General features: G+C 44.9%; 1 protein-coding gene across 3 annotated transcripts in view; it reads right to left on the bottom strand.

Moving 5' to 3' along the window:
- The window catches only part of STN1 (STN1 subunit of CST complex), a 38,658-nt gene that overhangs the window by 10,223 nt on the left and 5,434 nt on the right, over positions 1-23,001 (bottom strand). For all 3 annotated transcript variants that reach the window (XM_066601050.1, XM_066601048.1, XM_066601049.1), the window contains exons 2-5: positions 16,135-16,256; positions 10,589-10,684; positions 7,732-7,803; positions 116-280 (exon numbers count right to left, since the gene is read on the bottom strand). In XM_066601050.1, coding sequence (XP_066457147.1) covers positions 116-280; positions 7,732-7,803; positions 10,589-10,684; positions 16,135-16,243 — 442 coding nt within the window. In that variant the 5' untranslated portion in view covers positions 16,244-16,256. The remainder of the gene's footprint in view (positions 1-115; positions 281-7,731; positions 7,804-10,588; positions 10,685-16,134; positions 16,257-23,001) is intronic.

Raw genomic sequence — 23,001 nt, 5'->3', positions numbered from 1 at the left:
ACTAAGTGAAACGGTTAATTTGGGAATCTGGCGCTTTACTGGTTTCCCTGTGGAAATCCTTCTAGTTTCCTCACTCACACCGGCAGATTTTCTCTACAACTAATACTTTACTTACAAAATGTTGAAGCAACCACTTCCCTCTGGTTCCTAAAGACCTTGATGTAACCTCGGACTCTGATGACGTCACCAATTTCCATCTTGGCTTTTGCGTTCTCCTGTCTGTACAGCTCTTGCATTAATCCATCAAGATCCTTTGCTTCTGATGAACTTTTCTGATGGTCTGAGAACAAACACAGAAGATCAAAGATAAGAGATGTCTGCCGCAAGACGAACACATGATCTGGTACACATACACACACGTCTGGCTCTGTGACCTTATTCTGCCTTGTTATGTTTTCCATCAGCTTTGTGTCCAAGAGATCTGAGCTAAACTGCTATCGTATCATGGGCCATATGTGGAGTCTAACCAAAATCTCAAATTATACTGATCAGGGTTGGTTTAACACCTCCGGCAACAGGGAATCTCCCTGGTTGAATGGCTCCGCCTCTGGACGGAACCGAACAGCGCCAAACGAACCCCATTGACTATAATGGAGTCCGTTCAGTTTCCGCTCAGCTGCCCAGCTTCTAGAGGAAGAAAAAGTACTTTTTTTTCCTGTATTTTGTGCCGGTTCTGCGGGAGAACTTCTAACAGTAGGTTCCAATGCAAATGTGAAACCGACCTTAGCTGATCTGTTAATCTTTTGGGGACAAACTCTATATTTCACTCAAATCCCTTCATCCCTCTTTGCTCCTGAGAGGTTCCCATTTAGAACTGGATAGATGATAATACTAGATTGGTTGGGGCGGGATTGCTGGGACGTCTATTAATCTCAGCAAGACGGAATTTAAATGGAGCGGCGTTCCGGTGTGTACCCTTCGCTCAAGTCTGTGGGACGAACAGAAAACCGCCAAGCGCAGAGGTCACAATGCGGATGTCGGCGTCGCCTATTATAGGTTGACATGAGCATTAATTTCTTTTGGAACTTCTTATGTGTGTGACCATAGTGATGTATTTCCCTTGTATTGATGCTCCATTTCCTTCACTGCTTTGTTTTTTAATTGTTTTTATTTTATACCATATATATACTCGAGTATACAAAAAATGTGCTGAAAAAGCCCCCCTTAGCTTATACTCGAGTGAGGTAAAAAAAAACAAAAAAACAACAAAAACCTCAATACTCACCTATCAGCCGGCGTCTATGTCCCCGGGCCGATGCTTTCCCCGGTGGTGCGGCAAGCTGCTGCAGTCTTCTTCCCGCTGTCATCTCCCTGGCTTGCTTTTGAAATCCCCGCCATCAGCGCTGTGATTGGATCGAGCGCCGGCCAATCACAGCCATTCAGTGATGTCATTCTGAATTTCTGTGATTAGTTTATCGAACGCCAGCTGTGATTGGCTGGCGCTCAATCCAATCACAGCGCTGACAGCAGGGATTTGAAAAGCAAGCTAGGGAGAAGACTGCAGCAGCTTGCCGCACCACTGGGGGGAGCATCGCGCTAGGGACACAGATGCCAGCTGATAGGTGAGTATTGTTTTTTTTTTTTTTTTTTTACACCTACTATATACTCGAGTCTGTAAGTTTTACCAATTTTTTGTGGTAAAACCTGTTGACTCGGATTATACTCGAGTATATACAGTATGTAATTTTCAATAAACCTTTTTTTATTATAATTTCTGCAGTCCTGTCTTGGACATTGATTTTGGGGTTGTCCTTTTACATGGAGCAATTTATCGCTGGAACGGACAAGTTGTTTGCTTTCATTTACATGCAGATAATTATCTATATTTTGTCATCATTTTTTCATTTAGCTCGTTCAGTCCTGACAGCCCAGAGCGCCCTGCGAATCCTTTCTACAGTATAGGAAAACGTGTAGGCAATCAGAAATTACTATCTGTACTGGCTGCTACCTATAGGGGGCAGTATAGCTCAGCTATACCTAACATGAGAGTTCATGATCAACAGCTGAAGTGATGGCTTCTGTTAGGGGAATTGTAGGTACTATATTCTTACTACCGTGCACTAAATATCTGGGTATGGGTGGTTTTACATCTGTGCTCAGGAGTTCTGGTTTCCTGCTCCCGTTTGGCGAGCAGAAAGGGGAATTCCCTGGCCGAAGGGCTCAGTCTTATGACGAAATCGAACAGCGCCAAACAGACTCCACTGACTATAATGGGATCTGTTTGTTTTTCGCTCAGCTGCCCAACTTTTAGCTGTTAGATAAAGCACTATATGCAGCACTTTTTCTTCTGGTATTGTATGTGGGATCTGCGACGGAACCGCCGACCAGAAGTTCCAACGCAGATGTGATACTCAGGCCGGCTTCACACTGGCGATAGGCTTTCTTGTGATGTAAACGTGAGTGAAAACACATAATAATGAAACCAATGATTTTCAATGGATTCATTCTCATTTGCAAAGTCTTCGCTCAACTCTCGCAGCGCTAAGAAACATCTGCGCAATCGCCCATTGCCTTTAATGGGGCCGGCGGCAGCAGCGCCAGCTCCATTGAAAACATAGGGAGTACGTAGCTCTCCCCTGACACAGCTGTGACAGCTATGGCAGGGGATTCCTTCATCCCTGCGGGACCGTTGGGGATAAAGGAATGCTCTGCCACAGCTGTGACAGAGGTCCGCAACGCTATCCCATTGGTTTTAATTGGGCCGGAGCTGCTGCCAGCCCATTGAAAGCAATGGGATGAAGGCATGCCCTGGAGCAATGATTTTCGGGGAAGGGCTTGAAATATAAACACTTCTCTGAAAATCACCCCAAGCTGTAAAAAAAAAAAAATAAGTAAAAAAAAATAATTTTTTACTCACTCACCTAGAAGATCTGTCCGGCTCTTCTCTCCATCCCCAGCAGGCTTCTTCTGTCTTTTGGAGGCCGGGGATTGAGAAATCCCCGCCTCCAGAAAGTGCTGCCTCTAATTGGCTGAGCACTATAACCAATCATTGAATGACAGCTGAGCGCTACCTGTGATTGCTCACAGCGCTCAGCCAATCACAGACAGCCCTTAGCTACTCATTGCTTCAGGGCATGCCTTCATCCCATTGCTTTCAATAGGGTGGCAGCAGTGCCGGCCCCATTGAAAGCAATGGGTAGCATCGTGGACCGCAGGGATGAAGGAATCCCCTGTCATAGCTGTCACAGCTGTGTCAGGGGAGCACGATGTACTCCCTATGTTTTCAATGGGGCTTGCGCTGCTGCTGCCGCCAGTCTGGTGAAAACAATGGGGGATAGCGCCGATTTTTCTTAGCGCTGCGAAGGTTGAGTGAAGACATCGCAAATAAGAATGAAACCATTGAAAATCATTGGTTTCATTATCATGCGTTTTCAGCCCCGGCCTTAGGGATGTTATTCTATGGGCAATGTTTGGCTCTACAGTATGTGAACATAATGGTTCTGTATGGACTCTGTAGACATGGCATGGTACTCCCCGTTAGTCACCATGTGGGCAGTTTGCATATGGGCTAAATACAGCATTATGTAGGTACTGTTATGCTATTGTAATTAAAAGGGCTTCTTATAATCACCTATGAAGAAGGAAGAAAGTATCCCTGTGGATTTTGGAAGCGCTTGCATCAACTAATCCCATAACATGTACAACTTTGAGCTTGTGGGAAAAAGTAGAGTCCTTCCAATCACATAATGTACACTTGTGCTCCTACACTAAAGGCCCTTTTACACGGAACGATCATCATTGAAAAAAATAATTCAAACTTACAAAAATTAATCATTCTGTGTAAATGCAGCCAACAATCGAAGGACAAATCGCTCGCTTTTCGTTCATTTTGTGTTGGCATAAGAATCATTGTTGCCTTGTTTACTAATCATTCGGTTTAAATACCGATCGTTCATTCATTTTCAGTCATTTATACAGAATGTGAACGACTGAAGGATTTCTCATTTAAACGCACCAACGATGTATCTGCTGTATAAACAGGCCGCATGAGCGAGCTCTGATATCGTACACTCGTTTAAACGATATATCGTTTGGTGTAAACGTACCCAGCAGTCCTATGCAAGTACTTGTGTGTTCACTGTGGAGATGGACAGCTACCTTGTTGTATATTTAATCATGTGCTTCCTAGTAAAGGGCTTGATCTTAAAATGTCAAAGTCAATATGGCCAATAATCCCTAAGGACAGGAAAAGGCAATGCCACCTCCCTTAACTGCTAAACCCAGATGAGGCGGACCTGCTGACCATCCACATGTTATAGCTTCCCCTCCATGGACCGAAATCCCCCCCCGCCCTACCCAAACCCTGGAAACATACGGTAGAATGGTAAATTCGATAGATTTTAGGACTCAAATAATTCAACAGTCTCGATCAGAAGTGTACCTCCTTTATTTCATGTTATTTTACTTCATGTTATTTCATCCTACCTTATTTTGTTCCTTTTCAATAGGTTATATATATATGCTCTAGTCTGCGCTGTAGTCCCGGTATAATTTGGATATTGCCACAGTAGTACTACATTTCAATATGTTAACAATGAAAAGGGTTTCTCTGTTTTTTCTGTCTTTTTCTTCTCTTTGTTTTTTCTTTTTGTTTTTTTTGGAATTGTAATGGAAAATTGTTAATAAAAAGGTAATTATTAAAAAAAAAAAATGTCAAAGTCAGATGTAGTAGCCCAGAGTTTGGGGACCCCTCCAGCACCTCAGCCTAATGTTATGTGTTTGTCTTGAATGTAGAAAGAGCCAGATTTATGTGTATTGATTGTTTGCAGGCAAGAATGCTTTAATGTCTGGTTATGTCTGGAAAATGTATTGTTTAGTCTTGTGTGTTGTATAAAAGAGTGGTCACATGATGGAGCCAGGGTTGGTCGATGTTGGGGTCAGTGTTGGTTGGTCAGTGTCGTGTGCAGAGAGTCAGACAGTGAGAGAGGAGACATGGAAGAGTCAGACAGGTGGTCTGCTGTTCTCACATGGGCCTAGCCCTGCAAAGAGACTACCTATGGCCTCCAACTGTGCAAAGTGAAAGCCTGGACATGATGGAAACGCATGGGTATACAGCGCAGGTACCACATGCATCCGGAGGAATGGAAAACCACTACTAAGCGAGAGGGACGTGAGTGTATGACAGGAGAGAGAGAGTCTGCCGGGAGAGAAATCTTACAGATAACTTGGACTGTGGATTATACAAATGCCCCGAGAATCCTCCCTGCTGCACCACTGCCATTTGCTCCTGTACAAAGACTGTTTTGTTTGGATATAGTTTCAAGAGTTTAAGTAAACAAACAGAATCGACCATTCCCGGTTCTTGCTCAGAAAATACCCTATGTGTGGGCTACTTTATTACATCTCAGGGATCAGCTGCAGAGAACGGAACGGTGGTGTCACAAGTGACCAACAGGACTACAGGTAACCACGGTTGCCTGTTTTGTGAACTCCCCCTACGGTAACGGGGTCGGATCCCGAGCTACCCTCTAGGGGAGGAGACGGTAGAGCTACCCGTGACAAGGCCTTATCTCTACCCGCTGCCTCATCGGCTGAGAGCCTGCACAAACATTACAGAATACATAAAGTTTATCAAGGAACTGCTTTGAATAAAGAAATATAGAGTGAGTGTAAACATCCCGATGATTTGCTTAGTAGGATGGATAAGGAACGAGTTTTATAGCTGTGAATGTAATCTCCAAAGAGAAGAAATGTGCGACGCAGTAAGACATGACTGTGCCTATAATCTCATCGTTATGGAGTTTTCAGGAAAGTATTTGGAAAAAGACAATTCTGTAATATAATGGTATTCGAAGAACTGCTCCTAAGGGTGCGTTCACACAATGCTGATTTGGTGTACTTTTAATGGCAGATCTGCAACAGATTTCACCCTTTCAACTGAATTCCAATTGAAGTGAAATCTCCTGCAGATCTGCCACAAAATCCACAGCAAATCAGCAACATGTGAATGCACCCTCATAGTCATGGGAGCCCTAGGGCAGGGAGCATGGTCTAATTCGGACTCTGTGTGGTTGCCCTGCATATCTAATAGCAGACATAGAACGTTATACAAGCTATATCACATGGAGCTCACTGACTGATTGCAGGCTGCAAATTGCCAACAGAAAGTGGAGATAGAAAGTGCTTGCTTCATATCCAATCAGCGTTCCAACAATAGAGGGAGCCAGATGCATTAGGGCCCGTGTACACTGCCCGATTACCATTCACACTCTTGCTGGATCATGTGCATATCAACAATAATTGTTCAGTGTAAATACCCGTATGACAATTAGCTCGTCCTTTGGATTGTGCCGGCATAAAAATCAAACAGCAATCAGCCTGTGCAAACATGCAGACATTCATCTAAGAACAACTGTCTGTTGACTGTAAATGAAGGCGGACAGCCGCTATCATCCCCGGCCCACTCCGTCTGCATTGAGCGATTATCACTCTTATGGAAGAGCACATGGGACGACTGATGGGCACTTTAGCGCCCGACCACCGGCCCATGTAAAAGGGCCCTTAGATGAATATAGGCTTTATTTGCTCATTTTGACAGGATCGGCTGATCACAATAGACTACAACGATAGCAAGGCTTCCTTTTATCCAAGGAAAAAATGTAAGTTCCCTGCACTAACACTGGCCAAGGCAAAGTGGCTTTTTGGCACTCGGCACCTACCTTCAGTTATGATCCTGTGATATACATGTACCAAGATTGGAGAGGAGATGCAATAAATATAAGGTCTTCTCCTTTTTTATAACTATGAAGGCCCATTCACAAAGTGTATTTCTCATCTGTGTGCTGTCTGTGTATTTCACGGTCAGCACTCGGACCCATTATAGCCATTTAGACTATACATGTAGGCATTTTTTTGCTCCGTGTGAAAAAAAAAAAAAAAAGCAGGAGGTTATACTGTGGTGCGTATCACGGACCAGAATTGGACATACATTGTCCACGGGGATCAGACAGCACACTGATGTCCAACGCAAGTTGCGCCCAAGAATCTGGGAAACTTTCATATGCCCGTGTGATGGGCCCTAGGAGCCTTAGGATGCATTCACATCAGCGGCAGAGGCTCAGTTCAAATCTTTATTGCTCCTTTCTACTTAAAAACAGGATGAAACTGTGCAGCGTGCTGCGCTATTACACCCTGTAAAATCCTAATGCCAAAAACTCAACAGACTCCAATGGGGTCCGTTCGGTTCTATCATGAGACGTATCATTCAGGCCATGAGTTGGCGTATTCCTGTTCCCCGAAGGGAGCAGGAAAATGATTTCGACAAACCCTTATTCATAAGGGTAAGTGCGGTTTTGGTCACTGACCAGTTTCAACATGAGTATGTGCACTTTACATTACTTTTTGTTCAGTTTTTGTGTTTTTATCGCATCTAACTTGTAGCGTGATCTGAGTGCAATCCGTTTCACATACGTAAAAAAAAGAGATTGATGTAATTTAAACTCCCATTGAAGTCAATAAGTGCATAAAAAAAATGGAACACACTCACGTGCCATGCAAGTGCATTCCGGTTTTTTCAAGGCACCACTGACTTGAATGAGTAATTCTGGTCCTAGAATTGCGCCACAATAGGACATGCTGCGATTTTTCTTCTTTTTGCACGGACCGTTGCTCCGTCAAAAAAGAATTACGTACGTGAATGCACACACTGACTTTAATGGGCCGGAGATCTGTCAAACTCAGAACTCGGACATTAACATCATCCATGTGCATAAGCCCTAAGTGATGTCTTACCTGAAGAAGACACACACTTCGGCCCAGAGGATTTCCAGCATGTACAGTTGATAACTCCCGAGCCATCGTCCACTGTACAAGAAAGGGAAGAAGACAAGGAGATATATTAGCCAATGAGAGTATGGGAGGTGCAGTCTAGAAAGCAGCAAAACGGAAACATATTGTACAATACATTATAATATATATATATATACATATACACACAGTATCTCAGGGGTGAAGATGCACTGGCTAACCTGCTTGTATAATATGGCTATATTCTTGCAGATTGGTTCTGGCCCTCTTATCAATCTACTTGCAGTGTTTGGCTTTAATGGTAAGCGAGGCATAGAGAGCAGGAAACTGGTCCATTAGTTGGCGTCAGGCAGAGGAAGGTGATGGGTGGGGCAGACTGGCAAGTGGCCCACAAACAGGAGGGTAGTAAATGAAGTGGAAAATCCCAAAGGGTGTATTGTTTGGGTAATTAAGCAAATCTGCGCGTTCCCACGTTCTTCTCACGTTGACGTTTCTTGCAATAACAGATAATATCACTATAATAATGCAGTAAGCAGACCCTGTAACGACGGGAGGTTGCTGACCGTGCGCCTCCTGCATCACTGATGTTACTGCCTATGGCCTTACAATAAATGTGTGTCAAATTATAGATGCTAACGGGGCGCTGAGACCCCCCAATACTAGAACAGGTGGCATTAATAGAGGGTTCTCTCTTAGGCCAGTGTCACACAGGCGTATGCGTATTTACGCATGCGTGAGCACAGCGTTTTTACGGAACGAACAATGCTTTTTTGCATGCGCATTGGCGTGTTTTACAGTACTTTTCCTCGTACAAGGCATGTGCATTTGCGCATGGCAAAAAAATAGGCAACGATTGAAATGGCCGATTAGTCTAATGAGTTCCAGATGTATTACTTTTCCCGTGCATTTACACATTCTCCTAGCGTGTTTTGCGCATTTGCGCATTCCCATTGACTTCTGTGGGAGTTTTGGTGTAAATGTACAGGAAAAAGGAGCATGCCGCGTTTTGTGTTTTTTTATGGATCAAAATGCGCTGGAAAATTAGCGCATTTGAACAAACCCGTTGAAATCCATGCGTTCTATGCTATGTATATTGTGCATGCACAGATACGCACATGTGAGAGCGCTCTGAACTGGAACCAGCAACTCAGGTGGGTTCATTGGTATATGATAAATTACGCTAATTGTACAAACATGGTAAATTAAGAAGGGTTTAATGCAACGTTGCTGGCTTTCACTGTGCTAGCCCGCGGCAGCAGGTAATAATCACAGCCTATAGGAAGCTGCCAAGCGGCATCTGGACTTGCAATTGCAACTTGAGCTGCAAGTCCATCCTGGCAAATAGTGGTAAACCCATGGCAGCCAGTGTAATAGCCCTCTGTTCTTAGCCGTGTAGTCGTTCACGACCCTCAGTGACCCTAAATGCGAGCTCCCTTCGTTTTTTTCGGTTTTGCACTGCTTCTTTCAGTTGTGCGATATCCATGCCAGTACCCGCTCTGACAGTATCGGCCATCGTTTCTTTTGGCGCCAGGTCTCCTTTTGCCGCTGATCTGTCCAAGCATTATAGATTTTTCTAGCGACTCTGCTCACATTACATGGCCATTGTCGATTTTGATTTGAATTTGGCCATTTTTTGCAGTCGGCATTTTAGTCTTTTTTAAATTCAGGTAGAGGCCCTCTAGGGGTACGTTTACGCAGTGCGGTTAGTTAATGGCGTCTTGCGTTTTCCATATGCAGCAAGTATCTCTACGCCAAGTAAAACGTAAGTACAAAATGACAATTAAATAAAAATAAAAAACACAGTAAAATACCATTAAAACCTGTGTGTTACGTTGAAAAAATGCCGGATTAAAAAGTTATTTTTTAAATATCAACATCCGGTTTATGACCCAATACATTGGACATGTTGGGATTACAGAGCGAAGGTTTAACCTTTTCCAATCCAATTTGTATCCTGGTTTTCCTAGGGGGCTTACTCTTTTTCTGTCGTTATACAGCGGCGCTATCTGTTGGCTAAAGCCAGTACTGCATGAGCTGACACGTTGGAGAGGCTCCGACAGCAGAGAGGCTGCAATATACAGTAAGAGAACCCCGACGGACGTCTTCCAACATCGGAGCTGTACAGCCTTAAATCAGTCTTAAAGGGGTTGTCCCGCGCCGAAACGTTTTTTTTTTTTTCAATAGCCCCCCCGTTCGGCGCGAGACAAACCCGATGCAGGCATAAAAAAAACAAACCGTCCAGTACTTACCCGAATCCCCGCGCTCCGGCGACTTCTGACTTACCTTGTGAAGATGGCCGCCGGGATCTTCACCCTCGGTGGACCGCAGGTCTTCTGTGCGGTCCATTGCCGATTCCAGCCTCCTGATTGGCTGGAATCGGCACACATGACGGGGCGGAGCTACGAGGACCAGCTCTCCGGCACGAGCGGCCCCATTCAGAAGGGAGAAGACCGGACTGTGCAAGCGCGTCTAATCGGGCGATTAGACGCTAAAGATTAGACGGCACCATGGAGACGAGGACGCCAGCAACGGAACAGGTAAGTGAATAACTTCTGTATGGCTCATATTTAATGCACGATGTATATTACAAAGTGCATTAATATGGCCATACAGAAGTGTATAACCCCACTTTGTTTCGCGGGACAACCCCTTTAAGACGTCAGACAATGGATTGGAAAGGGTTAATGACACGTGTCATCCACGGGGGAAGGAGGATTTGCATGCAGTGCAGTAATACGATGCTTCAGCCAAGCAAACAGGAACATTATTTGTTGTGTATTTACCCGTCATCCGGGAAGAATACAGCGCGACTTATGTAAGCGTGCAGTAAAAACACACGTACCTCCATAGCTGTAGAAAGCCTCCTTCTCTCGGACGCAGACAACGGTTCCTAATATATCCACCTGCTTTATGGGATGACCGTTGTAGAAAAAGATTCCTGATAATACAAATAAAAGTTACCGTAAACCTCTAGAGTTTGACAGCAAGGGCCGGCGGGGCACCGGGTACGGGGGCCTAGAGAAAGAAACTGGAGATGCCCGAAAAAACCTCTTTCATAGCTGCTCATGGTTTGTGCAGTATCCCAAAACAGAAGGACTAATTCTTGCTACCCCCTTTTCCATTGTAAGACATAAGAGTGACCCTCAGATATCTTCTTCTGACGGCTGTCTCCCAGCTCATCGGTTGAGTGTTCCAAAAAGTAGTGTGAGCCAAGCTCAGGGGGCTGCCATCAATGTCAGTGCTGGGATTGTAGTGGTTGGGGAAAGATGCCTATATACCAGCAAGAGAGGAGCAGTATTTAGGGCCGGGAGCATGTTATTACCGCTACGGTGTGCTGAATACCTGGACTGCGCTATTGTGTGCAGCTGCTTTAATAAATGTGTAAACAAGAGCTGTATAAGGGTGACCACCCACTACAGTTTTTTTTCACTGCGAAATTCGCAGCGTCTTTTTTTCTGCAGGGGTCTATGGGACTTGTAATGTTAAAATCGCGATCGCGCAAAATCGCAATTTACTGTGAAATCGCCATTTTGAGCGATTGCAATTTTAACAATACAACTCCCATAACCCATATACCCCTGCAGAAAAAGAAAACGCTGCGAATTTCGCAGTGAAAAAAAACTGTAGTGGGTGGTCACCCTAAGAGGCAGACACTATCCTCTGTGCCTCCGGTATAGCAGCTTTAAAGGAGGGTCTGAGTTGTATATTTTTAGTAAAAGTATGCAATAAACTAACAAATCGGCATATATTCACCTCTGCCCGTTCCCACTGTGTCCTGCGCCACCGCTCTGTTTATTTACAGCTGCAGTCCCGTCCGGTTTACGGGATATCACAGGCACTGCGGCCAAATGATATAAATTATATATAACTCTGACCTACCCTTTCAGGATTCACACAAGTGTATGCGTAATTGCGCGCACATGAGGTAGTGTTTTTCAGCCTGTTTATACATATCGTTCGCATATCGTTCACATTGTATCAGTGAATGTGAACGACTAAACGATCGCTGCTCGCACGCAATGACGAGCCAACGGATATATATATATATTTTTTAATTCTTTATTTATAAGGTTTCCATATAAAACTGCAATTCAACATTTACCAAATACAAAAACAAAATATATGTGTACATACATCCTTAGCATTCCAAAATATCAGTCACAATATGGGACCAGGTAGGTCCTGACAATATGTACCTTAAAGGGGTTGTCTCACGCCGAAACGGGTTTTTTTTTTTTCAATAGGCCCCCCGTTTGGCGCAAGACAAACCCAATGCATGTGTTAAAAAAAAAAGTTTAGTACTTACCCGAATCCCCGCGCTGCGGCGACTTCTTCCTTCTTCTTCCTTACCTTACTAAGATGGCCGCCGGGATCTTCACCCACGATGCACCGCGGGTCTTCTCCCATGGTGCACTGTGGGCTCTGTGCGGTCCATTGCCGATTCCAGCCTCCTGATTGGCTGGAATCGGCACACGTGACGGGGCGGAGCTACGAGGACCAGCTCTCCGGCACGAGCGGCCCCATTCACCAGGGAGAAGACCGGACTGCGCAAGCGCGTCTAATCGGGCGATTAGACGCTGAAATTAGACGGATCCATGGCGACGGGGACGCCAGCAACGGAACAGGTAAGTGAATAACTTCTGTATGGCTCATAATTAATGCACGATGTACATTACAAAGTGCATTAATATGGCCATACAGAAGTGTATAACCCCACTTGATTTCATGAGACAACCCCTTTAACTTGCAGCAAGGGTAGGGAAAGGGAACATAGAAGGTTTGAGGGGGAGGGAAAGGCAAGAAGACAAAGACGGATAAGACAAAAAAAAAGGGGGGGGGGGGGGGGGAGAAAAACAAATACAGGTCCTTATGTTCTGTAAGGGAAGGCATATAAGGCGTGGAAGTGGGGGATTTAATAACTGGCTGAAAACCCCTGTTGGAAAAGCTACCTAACTTTCTGTCCAGAGAGATTCTTATAGTCATCAGAGTTTTGGAACTCCAGCCAATGATGCCACGTTTTGGCAACTTTTTCATGAGCGTCTTTGAGTGATGCTGTGAGCTCTTTCATCTCTCTGATCTCACATACAAGATGAAACCACAATGAAATAGAGGGCGGTAGTGTTTGTCTCCAAAGTTTGGGGACACAGGCCCTTGCTGCGTTTACCGGGTGTCTCACCATCGAGCGCCTGTAGGTATACTCCGGGATGTCACTGAGATGCAGGAGGAAGAATGCGGGCGATTTTGGCAGAGCGAAGTCGGTGAATTTGGAGGCAATACGCCGCACCTCAGACCAAAAATCTATCAGCACTGAGCAGTCCCAGAAAATGTGTAGTAAAGTCCCCTGGCCAGCACCGCATCTCCAACAAAGTGGGGATACTGCAGGGAACATTTTATGTAACCGGGAGGGCACCCTGTACCAGCGAGAGAGAATTTTGAATCCTGTTTCCTGAATCTTGCTTGAAATGGAGGACTTATGCGTGTAAGTGTAGATTTTTGCCAACTGTTCAGGTGTAAATGACATCCCCAACTCCCTCTCCCAGGCCAAGACATATGGAGGTGTGGAGTTCTCCGCATCCAATGATAGAATATTATACATCCATGAAAGGGTATGGCGTGAGGGACTTGCCCCACTACAAAGTTGCTCAAATAGGGTCTTTGCTCGTGAAAATCCCGTGGTTGAGGGTAGAGAAAGGAGAAAATGCCTAATTTGATGAATTTGCCAGAAGTTCAGCAGCACTGGGTCTGTGATGTTGGTCAACTCATCTACTGACAACCAATGTCCCTCTGAGATAAAATGGAACGCTCTAAACCTGCCGTTAGGAAGCCTGGCTTGAAACCCACCAACCTCTAGACTAAGAGGGAAGGCTGGGTTACCTAGGATAGGAAACAGTGGTGAGGGACTCTGTGAAACCCCAGGCCTGTGGAGTACCCGAGATAGCACACTAAGAGTGGGTCCTATTGTAGGATGCGACCTAATCTCCGCTGGGATGTCTCCTTGAACCCAAGGGAGAGCCGACAAGGGTATTGAGGAAAATGTCTGTTCCATTAAGATCCACTGCTTATTTTCCGAATGCCTGACCCAGTCAACCACTCTCATCAGTTGGGAAGCCTGGTGGTAAGCCACTAGATCAGGAAGGCCAAGGCCCCCCATCTCCTTAGGCCTGGACAGATGACTCCGGGCTATACGGGTAGGCGTATCTGCCCAGACATAATTCGTGAGCAGGGAAGACAGGTGTCGGAAAAAAAGTCTAGGGATGTCAATGGGTAAAGCTTGGAGAGTGTATAGTACCCTGGGTAGGATGTTCATCTTAAATATTGAACACCTGCCAAACCAGGAGAAAAAGCCCTTTGTCCATGAGGTAAGGTCTCTTTTGATGTTATTTAAGAGATTTGGGAAATTGGCTGCATAAAGGCCGGAGTTGTCTGCCGTGAGATATACCCCTAGGTATTTGATGCTGTCTCTGGCCCACTTAAAAGCGAAGGAGTCTTATCTCGGCCAGATGAGGGATTTTCAGCGTTTTTACTGCTCAGAATACACTGTAAAAACGCTGACAAAGCCCTCGGCTGCTGACACAGGATCACTTCCTGGTTATAGGAGTCATAAATCCCGCCTCCACAAAGCAATGCTCGTGATTGGCTCTTAGAGAGCTGCATTCATTAGCTGAGCTGTGGACTGCAGGAACTGCGCCGGGACTCTGGAGAGCATCAGGAAGGACCTGGACCGAGTTTGCTGGTTAAGTGACTCAGCTGACCTGCATGAAAAGTGCTGTAAAAATACAGCAATTGCATTTTTACGGCCCTTTTAAAGGGGTTCTGACATAAAAAAAAAAAAATTGTACTCACCTTGCCTGGCCTGGCCCGATCGCCAGGCATGTCCCCTCCAGCCGGCATCTTCTTCTGTGCCTTTAAAGCAGAGCAGGAGCGGTCAAAAAGACCGCTTCCTGCTCTGGTCCGTCCGTCAGGCACTTCCGAGGTGAACGGACGGACCGCTCACAACAAGCACGTCACAAGCAGTGCTTGCTGTGGGCGGCCCGTCCGTCCTGCTGAACTCCGGAGTGCTGCGCATGCGCAGTGGAGACGCAGCCCGTCCTGACTCCTGTCAGAGGGCACCTCTCTACTGCGCATGCGCGCGATCCCGGAGCGGCGCGGCTCGTGCAGACAGAAGAGGAGGAACAGCGCCTGCCGGGAGATGACCCCCCCGATGTCAACAACAACAGAAGACAAGGTAAGTATTATCTTTTTATGCTTTAGCAGCCATTAAACCATTGGTTCCCTGGGTCCATTAGGCAGACCAGGGAACAATGGCTGCTAAAGCATAAAAAAATTATTTGTGTCAGAACCCCTTTAACGCACCTAAAGCATTCCTATTGGCTTTTTTATGAACTATAACTAGGGTTTATTTTGGGGGTAGGGCTTATATTTCAAGCCTCCCTGAAAATCTTGAAAAATTATGCTAGAGCTTATTTTCAGGCTAGGACTTATTTTGGGGGGAACAGGGTATCTGATGGGTGGGGGTCTGACCACTAAGGCTCCAATCATAAATATGGGGGTTCTGCGTCCCCCAGTGTGAATGGAGCAGCAGTTGAGCATGCCACTTCCTTCATCTCTATATAACTGCTGAAGAGAAGCCACGTACAAGCTATAGATAGGGGATAACCTTAATCAAAGGATAAGTGTCACCTTCCAAACTTCTGGCATCAGCTATCACTTCCTGAGCACCATGCTTCCAGTTCACTGCGGCCTCTGATTGGCTGCAGCGATCAATTGACTTTCGGCAGCGCAGGACATAAACGGAACAGCGGAAGCCGATCAGCAGTACCCCGGGGGACTAAAGGTAGGTGAATATACATGACATTTTTATTTTAACTCATGCCTAGGTTGTCCGGGTGAGAAGCAACTTTTAAGAAAGCCTGTTGAAATAATAAAGCCAGCATTACTTACCTGTCCTCTGCCCCGACGGTTCAGCCTTGCAGCCCTCCCCGTCTTTGTTTAGGCATGGCTGCCCCCTGACCACTGAAGCCAGTCGCAGGACGCAGCAGTCCGGTTCCATTCTCCTGGCCTCATGGCCCCCAGCATCTGAGTGGTGATGCCAGGAGAACGGCACCTAACTGCTTTGATTGGCTGTAGCGGTCAGGTGATAGCTGTTCCACAACAAAGACCAAGAAGACATGCAGCGCTGGATCGCTCGGGCAATGGTTGGGCCAATACCCCTGCTTTTATGGTTTTAACAGGCTGGATAGAATTTTTTTTAAAAATGGTCTTCTACCCCTTTAAGTTAAAAGCACACAACCTCATTAAAGACAGGAAAAAAGTGTCTGGAAATAGTAAGGAGACAAGTAAGGAAGTAAAGAAAGTTTTCTAACGCACTAGGAATCTGTCTTTACTTACCAGGTACTTGATGAGACTCTTCAATGTCCAAAATATCCCTAATGTACAACTTGGCAAATGCTAAGAACACCGGATCCAATCCCCATAATAGAGAAGGTATTTCTTCCATGGAATTCAGAGATCTAATGGACAAGAGACACAAGTGACAACAGGGTGGCGGCCTCAGGATACCAATACAGTGCAGACCTCTAATATATTCTCTCTATCAGGATCGTTGCTGCTGCAAATTACCCCTCTGTCCCCTATGTAGAACATCTTACCCCCTGCCCTTACACATCCTTAATCACGTCCCTGGGGACAACCTCCTGCTCCGCTTCTGCCTGCACTTCAGTGCCCCTGCTACCAATCAACGACTATTCCTTGGATCATGCCCTGGGTATCATGGGTTAAGCTCCGTAATAGCAGAAGCCAATTTTCAAGTCATTATGTCCCTCTAATGAGAATCTCAGTTTCCTGTCCTTTCACTATATACTTGCGTTCCCCATTAAACAATAATTCTGGAGCAGCTTTTTTTTTAAATTTCTATTGTGCCGTTCCTTTGTTATTCCTCCTGGAAATGTAAGTGGGAATTCCCATAGCCCTTACCATTCGGCATGTGCTTATACAGTCTGACAGGGATACATCACTTTGGCAAAAGGTAACTCCCAGTTGTTAATGTATATATTTCCAGGAGGAATAACAGAGGGACAGTACAATGCAGAGTTCTAAGAATAGATCTTCCAGAATTATTATTTTATGGGGAATCCATTTACAGTATTTGCTAAAAAAAACATGACAGGAGAGCCGAGCGGATCATTTTAAAGGCTGGAGCTGCCCCAAAACTGCGGAGACCAGCTGCAAGAACATGCTATGAGTAGAGGCAAAAAAACAGTTTGGACTAATGTCATGAAGCTACACTGCATTACCTACATTACCTGTTTGACTTTAAAGAATGATGTAATCACTCAAGAAGTATTTTATGTGTTTGCTCAGGTTCCCTTTGTCTACAGGTAGGTTTACAGAACAAGAAGTATTCAATATGCAAGAGGGAGGAGGCGTGGGGATATCTCTGCAATGTACAAGCCTGATCTATAACCCGTCCTGGTCAGCTGGCTTATGGTAAGAGTTGGCAGGGCATTATGGCACGACTGGGTACGTATGGAGGCTTCACAGTACATCACCTTGTAGAGGCTACGTGCCATCAATGCAAACAAAGAGTTTTACTAATCAAATATGGGTTCCCCCAGGAATAAGGGGCACCAAGGGTGGGCCGCTTCTGACCAAAAATGAAGGTTAAAGGGAAGCCAGGGTTGACTGAGGTTTCACCAATAGATATCGAATGTCTACGGCCAGTTTTAGAAGCGTTGGCCAATTACAGCACCTAACAAGACTTCCAGAAAGAGAAGACATGGATGCAGCAAAGGATAACTTAAAGCGACCCTCCAGTTTCAGCACATAACTTTGTCCTAAGGACGGTATATTGTCTGCAGTTGTTCTTCTTTGCTGCCCCTCCGATCTAATGGTTCTAGGTCCCATTTGTGGCCATGTCAATGCAATCTTCAGACTACCTGATCCTCACAGCGCATTGCTAGTGTTAGACTACCAATACACTTCATGTGCTTTTTGAATAGCCAGAGCTGTTCACATGATCAGCACTGGCCAATCAGAGAGCAATGCACAGTGTCCATTAGGTAGTCAGAAAATTGCTACAGCCATCTTGGACAGACGAAAATGGGCCTGGAACTGTTGGATTGGAGGGGCGGCAGGGAAGAATGACTGCAGGTAATATATCCCCAGCCCTCCTGTCCCAGGGGAATTGCTTTAACTACAGTTTACTGCAGTGCTGTAATTGGAGTGATGACGGTGAGCTAGTCATGTTTACGACTGCTAAATCCGCACCCTTGCCAAACTTTGCAACAAGGGATACAGGGTGCAACATAGTAGAGGGAGAGACTTCTTAGCACTGCAGGCAAACATTGCACATTTAACCTCTACAGAAGCGTATCTGCATGTTACAAGAAACTCATTGCGCCACGGGCGGGCCATCTACTGTATCGAAAAGAAGGGAAAATATCTTTCCTGACTCATCTGAGGCCCGCGCAACGGCTGCTGCTCACCCTTACCTCGAATGAAGAAATGTTGGTAAAAGTTCACTTAAAAAAAAAAAAAAAACATCACTCACAGGCAGAAAGGCAATCAATGTATATTGTTGTGTATCTAGCTACACCTGAGCCTCATGTTAGGCTCAGTTCCCATCCGCATTGGGCTTTAGCCAGAATCCCGTCCCTCTGCTCCATTTTTTAAATCAGAGAAACGGAACTAAATAGAGCATGCTGCGATCTATTCCTCATGCGTATCAATACGCAGTGTCTACACGCACATGTGCATGGATCAATGACTCCATTCACTGTGTATCATGTGGCCGTGGAACCGTGCGTAATACACGGAGAGAGAAGCGCCTATGGGCATGAGCCCTTAACCCTTTCCAATCCAATTTGTATCCTGGTTTTCCTAGGGGGCTTACTCTTTTTCTGCTGTTATACAACGGCGCTATCTGCTGGCTAAAGCCAGTACTGCATGAGGTGACACGTTGGATAGGCTCCGACAGCAGAGAGGCTGACAATATATAGTAAGAGAACCTTGACGGATGTCTTCCAACATCGGAGCTGTACAGCCTTAAATCATAATGTCTTCAGAGGTCAGACAGTGTATTGGAGAGGGTTAATGTTTCTATGCAGGTAGATGATGTAAGAGAGGGTACGAACTGGTGGAGAATGGGATGCACTGCACAAAAATAGCTGGATTTACCCTTCATGCGCCAAACTAATTTGTTCATCTCCTGTTTTTATATCAGGGAGGAAATCTTAACCTGCAAGAAAGCAAATTGTGCGCGGCTTAACCGGAAGAACAGGAACACCTGGTTAATGATAAATGCGGCCCTGATTATATACTCTGCTGCTACACTGTTGTCATTGGACGCGCCTTCTGATTAGGGATACACTTTGAGTTTTGGCCGAGGTCCTTCATGGGATCCATCTCTTCCTGTCCATGAAATAGTTCTATTGTGTTAACAACACGTTATTAATTGGTGAGCATGGAGCTACCGTACATAACGAGCAGCCCATACCGTCAGTGCTACATGTACCTGCAACTGAAAATGTGATGTCCCGCTGGTACCAGGCCAGATGCAGAATTAGTATATTTACGCTAAAATAAGTACAAGAATGGGCTCCTTATTCTGTTTCATATGTTTTGATATATAATTTGTATAATCACGGATTACAGGCCGCTGCATATGGCGAGAGTTTTGGTGTCGGCAATTTGCTTTTTTATGTATATATTTTTTCTTTTTTTATGCAATTTTTTTTTAAACTTATTTTTATCACATCATACAAGACCTCTGGGGGTCACTCACAGTTCTTCCCTTTTTTTTTTTTTTTTTTTTTTTTTTAACGTTTCACACTTTTCCCGTGTAGCTGGGGCATCCATAGGAGCAGCAGCCATAGGAGCCTCAGTTACAGAGAAAACATCCTCTGGTAGTGACAACAGTCACTAACAGAGCTGATCTGAGTCTGCTAGGATCTGCAGCTCTGCTGTGGCAGGGGACACCTGGTGGTCATGTGATCGCTGGGTCGCATAGCAAAACGAACACTTCCGCTTTGACTTTTTAGTACATAATGCTCATTGAGAGCTATGTAGCTTGGAAGGGAGAAGGCAGAAAAAATGATTCTCCCTTCTCCTCTGGGTCCTCGGCTGTCTCTGACACCTGAGAACCCAACCTGCTCTTGCTTGACTGCAGGAGCAGAGGCTTTAATCCCGCGCCGTTCTTCTGCTATCGGCTAGGATTAAAGCCCAGGACCAAGCGCCGTATATTTACGGCGCTTGTTCCTTAGGGGTAGAAAGTTCCGGACACATTCACAGGCATTGTGTATCTGAAATGCATGGCCTTTTGGCAGAAACTCAATTTTGTAATTGGGTTTTATTACCAAATTTTGCACAGTGTGGCTTCTGCAGGTTCTGTGTATGACCGTACATAGCAAGTTACAGAATGCTATTCACTAACGAATCTGTACCCTATAGTTTATAAGAGTATATGTTAAGCACAGGATGTTGTACAGCTGCACTCGCGGTCAGGAACGGCGTTCACCATAGTAACCTTAGAGGATCGTGACTTGTGTGACTTGGTGACCCATATAAGAACACAACCACAATCATCCGATGTGACTTTGATGTAAAGAATGAGGGTTGTGAACTCTAATGGAGCGAAGAAGTGCACAATTATCACAGCCGGCGCTCCTACATACACAACATGCCAAGAGCTCTGACTCAAGAAGATTCCCGGACTAGGCGCAAGAATGTAAAGAAGGAACTGCTAATGTCAAGTGACACCGCGAAGAACAACCACAGGGAGAAGACAAAATCACTAACATCAAGAGCAATCTAAAACGTGGCACTTTATTGGTGCTATCTTAGGGCGGCTATTATACATAAATGGCATGTTGTGGCTTATTAGCGTTTACCATTTACGGACACACTCTATTTTGTGCTCGCTTTTTAATTTTTTCATCAATATACGAGGGGCTGCTGATAGGTCTTTGGCTTTGTGTTCTTTTTTTGTTTCTATGGTAACGAATGTTACATCACATGAAAGCCTTATGTGTCTAATGTATGTTTTCAAAATTTTGTATTTGTAGCTTATGGCAACAGTGATCTCGGCACGTGGGAAAACAAAATGGCGGAGTCTAAGGCCATATTCACAGCAAATGAGAGCAGAAGAGTGATAAAATTCTTGTTTCTGCAAGGAAAGTCCGCGAAGGATATTCATGGTGATATGTCGCAGACATTGGGGGATCAATGCCCTTCATATTCTACAGTTAAGAACTGGGTTGACAAATTTAGAGTGGGCCACTTCAGCACCAATGATGAGGAATGTCCTGGACGACCGAGAGAGGTTGTTGTTCCGGAGATCGTTGATGCTGCGCACAACCTCATACTGGAGAATCGGCCAATTTCAGCTAAAGGACTAGCAGACATCATGGGGATTTCTGGTGAACGTGTTTGTGTCATTATCCATGAACATTGGAACATGAAGAAGCTATCTGCAAAGTGGGTCCCCAAATGTTTGACAACAGATCAGAACAGCATGCGAGTGAAAACCTGCCGGTCCATTTGTCAGCGTTTCCGGACTCATTAGAACTTCCTGGATCGACTGGTCACTATGGATGAGACCTGGATTTATTTATATGACCCTGAAACCAAGGAGCAGTCAAGAGTGGAGGCACAGGGGTTCTCCTCACCCAAAGAAGTTCAGGGTGTAAAAAAATAAGCCACTAAGGTGATGGCGTCTGCGTTCTGGGATAAGGAGGGCGCGCTGCTAGTGGACTACCTTCAAAATGGTTCCACCATCAATGCAAGGTATTACATTAAACTTTTGGACCAATTTAAGGCAGCTCTGAAGGCCAAAAGGTGCGTCAAGCTGTCCAAAGGAATCTTGTTCCTGCAAGACAACGTCTCCGCTCACACTGCACAAGCGACCACGGCAAAACTGGTGGAGCTAGGCTTCTAGCTGGTTGACCACCCACCTTATTCACCAGATCTAGCTCCCTCCGACAATCATCTGTTTCCAAACCTGAAGAAACACCTCAAGGGGACCAAATTTCACACCATTTCTGATGCCACGTCTGCTATGGATGTCTGGTTTGAGGCACAACTGAAATCCTTCTTTTTGCAAGGCTTACAGAACTTGGAATACCGATGTAAGAAGTGTATTGGCATCAGTGGAGAGTATGTGGAATCAATGTAAAGTTTCATCTTCCCATCTCGTTTCTTTCTGGGTAAAGCCAAAGACTTATCAGCACCCCCTCGTAGTTGTACAAGGGATTGTTTTTTGCTGGCCAAGTTGAATTTATTAAAGGCCATATTTTGGAGCACCTATAATGTATTGGTTAGATTCTTTGGGATCCTATGGGTGACACATGCCACTGTCTGCCTATGCAATGCATACAAAAAACAAAAGTCAACACAACAAATGAACTAAATGTGAAGCCATGGCTGCAACAAATACAGTAACAGAAACACATGCCTTGGCACTCATGCACATTTAATATCTAAATAAAATTGCGCAACAGTCGTTCATTTATTGGAAGTGCTGATTTTTGCTTTTTGTTTGCCCTGGTGAAGAAGTGGCTACTCTAACTTTTGTCTTGCGCTCCATTCACCCATTTGTCTAAGGTGTCCTAATGAAAGTACATAGCCAGGTATCCAGCTTTCCCTGAGTCCATTGCAGTCCTTTGGTCCAAAGAGAGGTGTCTTTTAGAGCTAGAAACCCATCCAATAAGGTTCGCCTGGACATGGCAGATGGGTCCACATGTTTTGATCAAAATGTGCACTAAGAACCTCGCATTTTTATACAGTTTTATAAACAGTTGTGCAATTTTATTTAGATATTAAACATATGCGAGTGCTGAGACAGGTGTTTGTTACTGTATGCCTATACATTATGTATGTGTTCCAACCTTCCATCTGGAAATACTCCCTACGCAAGTCTCTAGCTGAAGGCTCTTATAAAGTGTTAACAGAGAAAATGTCCTTGGGCATCTGATGTGTTTGGACTTGATGTGAATTTTTCATCTATTATTACCGGTATATACAATTTATGTGCTAACTTGTTTATAATTTTGAATAAACCCCAAATTTTGTACTTTTGTGTTTGGCTGGATATATTGTACGATGTCCTCTCTAATTTCCATCTAACAGCAAGTGCGTCACTTAGAGATCATTTATTGTCTATCACTAGCATATGGGGAATGACATGCATTCATCAGGCTGGGGGCTAATTCGTAATACATTCTTTTGAATGCTCACATAGATGAGCCAATCGGCAGACGA

This window comes from Eleutherodactylus coqui, chromosome 4 (genome assembly GCF_035609145.1).
Source record: "Eleutherodactylus coqui strain aEleCoq1 chromosome 4, aEleCoq1.hap1, whole genome shotgun sequence".
NCBI classification, from domain to species: Eukaryota; Metazoa; Chordata; class Amphibia; order Anura; family Eleutherodactylidae; genus Eleutherodactylus; species Eleutherodactylus coqui.
This window is presented reverse-complemented; position numbering and strand designations above follow the sequence as displayed.